The sequence below is a fragment of the Vitis riparia genome, chromosome 9 (assembly GCF_004353265.1).
Source record: "Vitis riparia cultivar Riparia Gloire de Montpellier isolate 1030 chromosome 9, EGFV_Vit.rip_1.0, whole genome shotgun sequence".
NCBI classification, from domain to species: Eukaryota; Viridiplantae; Streptophyta; class Magnoliopsida; order Vitales; family Vitaceae; genus Vitis; species Vitis riparia.
In genome coordinates, this window is record NC_048439.1 from 11601099 (window position 1) to 11610983 (window position 9885).

Genomic DNA, 9885 nt, shown 5'->3' on the forward strand with positions numbered 1-9885 from the left:
ATTATGATAATTGAAATCATTAAATTCATTAGTAGATAAAAATAATTAATTCCATTTCCCATACATTACAAGTTTTTGCTTTTGTGCTTTTCTTTGCCCGCATGCCACTTATTATATATGGTAGGAAAGAATTATTTTTTCAATTTCATTATAAAGCTGCAATGCCTCAAATTCAATACCCCTTCATGCCTCTCTGCCTCCACCATCCTGAAGCTCTACATCCCATCTTTCCATCTCACTAGTCTTTATTCATATTCTTCACTCCTCCTCCTCCATCAATCCCACCTTCTTCAACCCCTAATGGCGGACGCTCTCCTTTCTATTGTCTTAGACCGGTTGGCTTCTCTTATTCAACAACAATTTCATCATGAAGTTTGTCTGGTTGTGGGTGTTAAAAGAGAAATCCAAAGCCTCACCAACACACTCCAGATCGTCCGAGCTGTTGTTGCAGATGCAGAGAAGAGACAAGTGAACGAGGAACCTGTCAAGGTTTGGTTGGAGAGGCTTAAAGACATCGCCTACCAAATGGACGACGTGCTGGATGAGTGGAGCACTGCTTTTCTCAAATCTCAGATTGAGAGAGTTGAAAGCCCTTCCATGCCTAAGAAGAAGGTAAGCTCCTGCATTCCTTCCCCTTGCATCTGTTTCAAACGAGTCGCTAGGCGTCGTGACATTGCTCTTAAGATTAAGGGTATAAAACAAGAAGTTGAGGACATTGCAAACGAGAGAAATCAGTTTGATTTTAAATCAACTAACAACGAGGAACTACAAAGAATTATAACCATCTCTGCAGTTGACACTACAGAGGTATATGGTCGGGATAGGGACGAGGGCATCATACTAAGGCAGCTGTTGGGTACGAGTTGTGAACAAAGCTTGGGCCTCTACACCATCTCCGTGTTTGGGATGGGAGGTATCGGCAAAACAACTCTTGCTCAACTAGCCTTTAACCACGATGACGTGAAGGCTCATTTTGAGATAAGAATCTGGGTCTGCGTTTCTGATCCTTTTGTCCCAATAAGAATTTTGAGGGCTATTCTTGAAGCCCTCCAAGGCCAGTCTTCTGATCTCCATGATCCTGAAGCTCTACAACAAAAAATTCAAAAATCTATTTGTGGGAAAAAGTTTCTCCTTGTGCTGGATGATGTGTGGACCGAAGACTATCAGTTGTGGGAACAACTCAAGAATTGTCTCAAGTGTGGAGGTGGTGGGAGTAGAATTTTAGTGACCACTCGCAATGAGAGCGTTGCTAGGATGATGAGAAGCACATACATGCACTCCTTAGGAAGCTTACCATTAGAGCAAAGTCAGGCATTATTTTCCCAAATAGCTTTCTGCGGGAAGAGTACCGACAAAATTGAAGAACTAGAGGAAATTGGCAAAAAAATAGCAGACAAGTGCAAGGGGTTACCTCTTGCCGTTAAAGCTTTAGGGAGTCTGATGCAGTCCAAAAATAATAAAGAGGATTGGGAGAATGTCTTGAATAGTAAAATGTGGGAATTGGATGTTTTTGAGAAAAAACTGTCCCCTGCCTTGTTGTTGAGTTATTATGATCTGCCCCCGCCAATTAAACAGTGCTTCTCATATTGTGCTGTCTTTCCCAAAGATCACTCAATTGAAAGAGATGACTTGATTAAGTTATGGATGGCACAAAGCTACCTCAACTCTAAGGCAGGCAGAGAGATGGAGACAGTTGGGAGAGAGTACTTTGAAAACTTAGCAGCTCGGTCTTTCTTCCAAGATTTTGAGAAAGATGATAAGGGTAACATAGTAAGGTGCAAGATGCATGATATAGTGCATGACTTTGCTCAATTTTTGACCCACAACGAATGCTTAAATTTGGAGGATGATAGTGAAAACCTGAAGACGAACTTGTACCTTCAAAAAGGTCGTCATGCATCTTTAATGGTACATGGAAGTACCAAATTCCCTTTCTCCGACAATAACGTGAGAAATTTACGCACACTTTTAGTTGTGTTTGACGACAGGTATAGAATTGACCCATTTCCACCTTATTCATTCCAGCAATTCAAATATCTTAGAGCAATGGATTTGAGAGGTAATGACTCAATTGTAGAACTCCCAAGGGAGGTGGGTGAATTCGTACATCTTAGGTACCTTAATCTATCATATTGCAGGAGATTGGAAACATTACCAGAAACAATCAGTGAGTTATGGAATCTGCAAACCTTGAATGTTTGTTGTTCTTTGCGCCTTAAAAAACTGCCTCAAGGAATGGGAAATCTAGTTAATTTGAGACATCTTTTAATTAGTGGGGGAATTTATGGTGTGAGAAGCCTCCCAAAAGGAGTTGGAAGATTAACCTCTCTTCGAACATTGCCTGCTTTTATTGTTTGTGATGAGGATGCAAGTGATGAGGTTGCAAGTGATGTGTGCGAAATAGAAGAAATGAGAAAGTTGAATGAGCTTCGAGGAGAGCTTGAAATAAAAGGACTGAGCAGTGTAGAAGATGCAGGGGAGGCTGAAAAGGCAGAATTAAAAAATAAGAAACACCTCCATGGTTTGACATTAAGTTTCAAACCATGGAAGAAACAAACAATGATGATGATGAAGGAAGTGGCCGAAGCCTTACAACCCCATCCAAACTTAAAATCCTTATGCATAGCATCATATCAAGTCAGAGAATGGCCCAAATGGATGATAGAGCCATCATTACTCCAACTAACACACCTTCACCTTTCGTCTTGCATAGAATGTCAGTGTTTGCCTCCTCTAGGGGAACTCCCACTTCTCGAGAGCCTGAAAATATACTGCATACCGGAAGTGAAATACGTGGGTGGTGAGTTCTTGGGATCATCATCAGCAATTGCATTTCCAAGGTTGAAGCATCTGTCTTTTAAAATCATGTCAAAGTGGGAAAATTGGGAAGTAAAAGAAGAAGGGAGGAAAGTAATGCCATGTCTTCTTTCCTTGGAAATAACAAGAAGTCCAAAGCTTGCGGCAGTACCAAGCCTCCTGCTCCAGAGGAAACCACCAATTAAGCTTTTGTTAAGAGGACGTTGGGCACTGTAAATGTTAAAACGCCCCACCTATTCTCTCTTTTAACCCCCTTTTGTTTTAAATAAAAATAATAATACTCCTCTTCTTTTTCCCTAACCCTTCTTTTCTCTCTTTTTTCTTCTTCCCTCACCTTTTTCTTTTCTCTTATTATTTTTATTTGAGAAAAAAAAAAAAAAAAAGGGTAAAGAGGAAATAGGTGGAAGCCCTCAACATTTGTCCATTGGCTCTACGCTTGCCGGTTGCCCTCCATGCAAGTAATTATTCTCTTTTCTTTTTAATTTTGCTTTTCTATAATTATTTATCTCATCTCTTTCTTTCCTTTTTCTTTTTCTTTTTTTTATATATTTATTTATATATTTTGCCAATTCCCTAGTTACTAAGAGTAAGTTTAACCATATCTTTTAGTTAATTATTTATAAATGTAAATTCATATGTCTATTGTCCTTTATTTTAAAAAATAAGAAGTAAAAAATAACTTTTATATAAAATATATCAACTTTAATACAAAATTATGAACTTCTCCCCACATATATTCTTGAAAACTACTTTCAAAATTTTTAAAATATAAAATAGTGAAATTAATTTTTTGAAACTATTTTTAAAAATTATAAATCTTTTAAGGTAAGTATGTAAAAGTTTCTTTATTGTAGATAATAGTTACTACTATTTTAAAAAAATAAATAAATAAATAAAGTGCATCCAAACCATAGTAGTTTTCCATTTTAAATCAATTTGTTTTTCAAAGTAAAATTTTCTTTAATTTTAATTTTTTTTATTATTTGAAAGAAATTTAATTTAATTTCCCAAATGCTTGAGAAATAACTAGTTGGAAAACTCTATTCCTTCCCCAAGTCTAAAAGTCAGAAATATTCTCTTTTGACTTTGATAATTGACGATATGCAGGTGTGAGATGATCCATCCATGGGGCATATTCTATCCAAAACAACCTTTCAAGTGAAGAGAAGTAATTAAGTTTTTGGTATGAAAGTAGATCTATCATTGCATTGGATTTCATGATAAATAGATGTAAAGTTGCAATTCATATGTGATGAGAAAACATTCCAGTACATATAAGTTTATCCTTTCTTTTTCTCCCTCATTTGTTTGTCAGATAAATACCATACATAAATTAATCTCTAGTCTTTCTTGTCCTATTTTTTATTTTTAAAATTTGAAAAATAAAATACAATTTAGTATAGGAAGTACTGTAAAAAAGGAAAAAAAAATCCTAACCCTTTTGTTTGATGATTTTTGCCCCCAAAAAAAAAAGGAAAATAAATAAATTAAAGGAAATATATAAGAAAATTTTAGTGGGTTTAAACCATTTTTTTATTTTATTTTTCTACTTTTCCTTTTCTTTGGCTTTTCCTTGTATCATGTTTGTTTAATTCTTTAATATTTTTTGCTCAAACTTTCCAAGATCTAAATGCAATTCTATAATTTGGATAATCTCTCACATCACAAATTTAAGAAATTTTGTTTATATTTGTTCGAATAGGTTTTATTACAATTGAAAATGGTTTGATAGCTTATTCAAAGAAAAAGTGAAAACAGTTTTTTTAAAACAAAAATAATAGATGTATTTATTTTTAGTCATTTTAAAATTTCTTTTAGGCCATAAGTACAAACCATAACTAACTCAAAATCCACGTAAATATAAGAAAATCCACGTAAATATAAGAGAGAAAGGATACATAATATTATTATTAAGAGGATCTCTCGCTTCATTGAAGGGAAAGAAAACACATAAGTTATGTTTGATTCCCGGAAAAATATGAGAAAACATATAAGGAAATAAAATAAAGAGGAAAAGTAAAAAAATAAAAATAAAAAGCGAAAGAAAATAAAAAATAAATTTAAAATCAATAAATTATTTTATATGCTACTTGAAACTCATTTCACTTATTTTTCCTCTTCTATGTACATATTAAATAATTTTAAAATGTATGAATTTCGATTTAATTTTAATTATATTTGATTTTCTTTTTTATTTTCCATATTGAAACTAAATATGGTAAAATAATTTTCCTTAACATTTTTTTTTCTTTCCTTAATACTTTTCAGGAGCCAAACATAGTCGTAATGTTTTGTTAAGATGATATCTTTACCATATATATATATATATATATATATATATATATATATATATATATATATATGCCACAAATTAATAGAGAGGGTATTTATTTTGATTTTGAGTTTTTGTTTTTATTTTTATTTTGACATTTTATAACCTCTTTTAGTTTTTTTATTACAAGTTAATGGAAAACGTTTTTTTTTCTTTTGATGGTTTATAATTATTTAAAACCTGATTAATTCCACTATCTTTAAAAGAAAATTCTAAACTTAATTGATTGAAATTCTTGATTTTTCAAAATTTAGTAAAGAATTGAAAATGAATATTGTAAAATATGACTATCATGAAAATCATGAAATGCTCAAAATTAGTAAAAGTTTTAGTACTGTAATTTTTTATCAAATGAAGATAAATAATAGCCCTAACAAAACACTATTCATCCTTCTTTCAATGTATATAGACATAGATATAAAGTGAATCACTAAGCTAAATAAATCCTAGCTTTCATTTGGATCTTGAAAGCATTGAGGAAATATACAAAAAAAAAGAAAAAAAGAAAAAATGGAGAAACATAGTTGGAGAGAAATTACAAGAAAAGAAAAGAGATAGAAATAAGAAATTCAAATGGAAAGTCTGAAGCTTCAGGCAGATGTTGGAAAGCTTCATCAAGAAACCTGAGTGGTTTTAAAACTGTTTTAGTTGAACCACTTTATTTTCTTACCTATTTGTTTGGAATTTTTGTACTAAGCTATCAAAGACCAAACGAGGTGAAATTTATAGCCTCAATCCCTTAGGGTGTCTAATATTATATGAAAATACTTTGGAGTATAATTTTCTTCAAAACTAATCCCAAAAATTTTGAGAAATATAATTAGTCCAAACCATTTCTATGTACCTCTCCCCTATAATTTCCAAATCTGTTTGGAATTTTCTCATGGGGTAAACATGGTTGAAATGTTATACTTGAATGGTTAGACTTATTATAGAGTCTATTATTAGGTAAAATAATAATGGATTTTAGTACTTTACCAAAAATTCACGAAAATTCAAAAACTACTAACTGGTTAGAAATTTTAAAAAGAAAAAAGAAAAAAAAAAATTCCTCATTCTTGGGAAATCTCATTTTCTCATTAAGTTACCTCCATAAACCCAATTCAATATATTATATTAGATTTTTTTAGATTAATTTGGGTCCTTCCAATGTTGAAATAAATTCATCCATAGTGGGTTGAAAGATATTTACCAAATTCCCCTCGAGTATCAATATCATAGATTGTCATTCTCATCAACTTCTAATAATCTATATGTGAATCAAACTTAAAATACAATATTTTTATTCATTCTTTTGTCAACCAAACAGTCCAAGAAGTAGAAAAAAAATGGTTTAAAAATATAAAAAAAAAATTACACATATAAAAATCTAATTTCTAATAACACTTGCCCAAAGAAGAGGTGGAGAACAGGAAAAAAATAGGAGGAAAAATATATGATGAGATTATTTATGTTTAATGTCTACTCTAAGTAGAGATAAAAAATCTCTACTCCTTAATGTTTAAATCCAACTTCTACGTCATTTTCTCTCAACAAAGAGAAGGGGAAGGAAAAGAAGAAGAAACCTCTAGGGAAAGGGAAAATGAAGAGAATTGACCTAATTATATTTCCTTTTCTAATATGAATTAACCTAATTATCTACATTAGGATGTGATCAAAGGTTACCACCAAAATTTCAGGCATACTCCTATGTATTGTAGTGTCCATGTCTTTATGTGTAGCATTTGGCAACTCTTAAGTGTGACATGTGGTGCATCTAGTATATTCTTAATAATTTTTCATCTCTATGAGTAAAATTTGGCAACCTTTAAATGTGTCGCTTCTAGTACATTTCAAATTAATCACTCATACTAATTGTCTAGTTAATACAATTCTTTTCTAACTTGTTTGTGTAGTTTTGATATTATTTAACTTTCCTAGGTCTCTTAAATTATTAGGAATTTAATTATTTCACAAAGCTTTTACTTACTCGAAATTTAAGATACATACATATGAACAAAATGAAAATTTTATTTCATTTGAACTTCAATTGTTATACCAAACCTCCTATGTCAAAACTAGCCCAGTCTCTTTCTTATTTTATTTCTCTCTTATAATATCATTACTTAATGTTAAGTAGAGTGAGCATATTAATTTAATAGTTTAGATATATTATTTGTCAAAATTAATTGAGAATGAATTTCAATTATTAATCCTTGGAACTTATTATTGTAATGATTGTTTACTAAAATGTATGTTTGATTATTAAAATTTAGTTAATAGTTTCAAATTTTGAAAGTAACATTTTAATTGAAAAAATTATTTGAAATAATTGATTCTTATGGATACTTACATAAGTACCAACTCTCATTTCTAATTTTATACTCTAGTTGTGAACATCATATTAAGTTGTTAAGTCATTGAATTGTTGAAGATGTTACTTTTTTTAAGTCATTTAATTGTAGAAGATGATTTTTTTAAAGTTGTGTTTGGTTGTTTGAATATAATATGAGATAAAATAATAGAAAAAATAATATATCATATAACATGTTCAATCAAATATGAAATAAAATAAGTGATAAGTTAATTATTCAATCTAGGGGACAACCCTAGGTTTAAGTCCTTATCATATCTGAAAGATTTTGTACCATTGCATAGAACCAGAAGCCTTGTTATATCCTCTCTACATGGAATTAATATAATAATCTTAAGTTCATATATGAAGTATTCTTATCTCATGAACTATAAATTTATTGTTGTTATCTATTTTATTTTTTTTTATTTTTTTTCTTCTATTGAAAACGAAAAATTTAATTAAAAAATTAAAATTATAGTTTGAAAAAGATAAGAATAAAAATATATATAAATTATAATAAAAATAATGTTAATACATGTAGTATTTAAAATAATATTTAATCTATAAAAATATTTTTATATTTTATAACACTTAAATCTTTTAATCATGAACATTAATTATTGACAAAGATATTATAAGTTAGTTACTAACACATAAATAAATAAAAATAAAAATTCTAAACAATATTAAATAAAATATAAGCAAATATCGGGTTGCAATTTTTATTTTAAACAAATATCTAGTATTGAAGTGCAATACATTTTGCACCTTACGTTTTATTCCTTATACAAATATATAACATGAACATGTATAATATATCCATTAGATATAATGTTCTAGGATATCATATTTCACTCAAAATTAAATTTTAAGATATGTATTTTCGGTTGAAAATCATATTTTATCTATATTCAATCCTACTACACAAACATATATATCCTAAATACATATAATTTTTGTTACAAATGCTTACTAATTTTTAAATCTTGTGTTGAAAAAGTTTTCAAAATCACTACTAAAATTTTAAAATATTATCAAATTAATTTTGCATTATTACTTGTGACTTGTGACATATTTATCTTAAAATTTATGTTTTTTCTATTCTTTTATATATCTTAGTATTAAAAATATATTTAATATATTTTTATATATAATAATTAATTATTCATAAAAGTGTTTTGAGAAGCATCATATGTAATTTAAACATCTCTCAAATAGTCCTAATTTTATGCAAAAATAATAAATAAATATCACTTTTAAAATCTAAAATATCAAAGTGTATATTAGAACAACATTTAAAGTTCGGTTTGGTCATATTTTTTATAAAAAGTGAAACACTTGGAAAAATAATTCTTCCAAAAACATTTGTACTAAAAGCACTTTAAAAAATAAATATTTTCGAGCACACTCTTAAGTCCTATTTGTTTTTTTATTGAATAGGAAAAATTAAAATATTAATTTTTTCTATTTAATTAGAAGTAAGAAGTCATTGAACTTGTTATAGGCTTGTTGGGATACATGTTTTATTTTCAAACTTTTATTTGGTTTTATTTCTATTGGTTCCTATAAATATCTGTTTGTATATATTTATTATGTATAGAATTGAATATGGAACAAATAAGAAATTTTGTTTAAATAAGGGGAATAATTCAATAAATATGTTTTAATGAAATAATAGTTTTAAAATATTCCTCTTAATAAAAGAAAGTTTTTTAATAAAAATTTAGAAAAATCTAGAAAATTGTTTTTAACAAAATTTGAAAAATTGTTTTTAATAATAATTGTCCAAAAATTTATTTGTTTAATAAAATTGCCCAAAAGTTAATTTTTAATAAGATTGTCCAAAAAATGAATTTTAAAAATAAATTCTTAATTAAAATGATATTAAAAGTAATTTTCATAAATAGAGGTCTTAAATTTTTTTTAAATAAGAATAGGATGAGAGTCATTTTTTTAAAATCAAAGTTGGAAAAATTATTTTTATGATAAAATTGAATCGAAAATATTTTCATAAATAAAGTTAAAGAAATTAATTCCTTTGTAAATAAAAATCAAATTGAGATACTTTTATAGATAAAAATGTAAAAGTTCATTCTTTTTTTTTAATAAAAGCAAATAAAGATAAATTTTGTTGCCAAATTGAAATTTTGTAATAAATTGTTTTGATAAAATAAGTGTAAATAACTTTCTTGAAAATAAAAATTGAAAACAAATAAAGTTGAATCATGAAAATAAATTGAAACCTTTTTGTAAATAAATAAATTGAAATCATTCATTCAAATTTGTTTTTTTTTAATAAAATCCTTTGAAATTACTTAAAAAAAACTAATTTTTGAATTTTTTTAATCAATTTGTATCATTTTCATGTCATTTATCTTGTACATTCTTGTAATTTGATTTT

At 28.2% G+C, this 9885-nt stretch overlaps 1 protein-coding gene across 1 annotated transcript; it reads left to right on the plus strand.

Annotated features, from left to right (window-relative positions):
* Nucleotides 1-300: 300 nt before the first annotated feature.
* Nucleotides 301-3033, plus strand: LOC117921808 (putative disease resistance protein RGA3). The gene has a single exon (XM_034839768.1). It carries the CDS (start codon nucleotides 301-303, stop codon nucleotides 3031-3033), a length of 2733 nt encoding a protein of 910 aa, XP_034695659.1.
* The last annotated feature ends 6852 nt before the right edge of the window (nucleotides 3034-9885 follow it).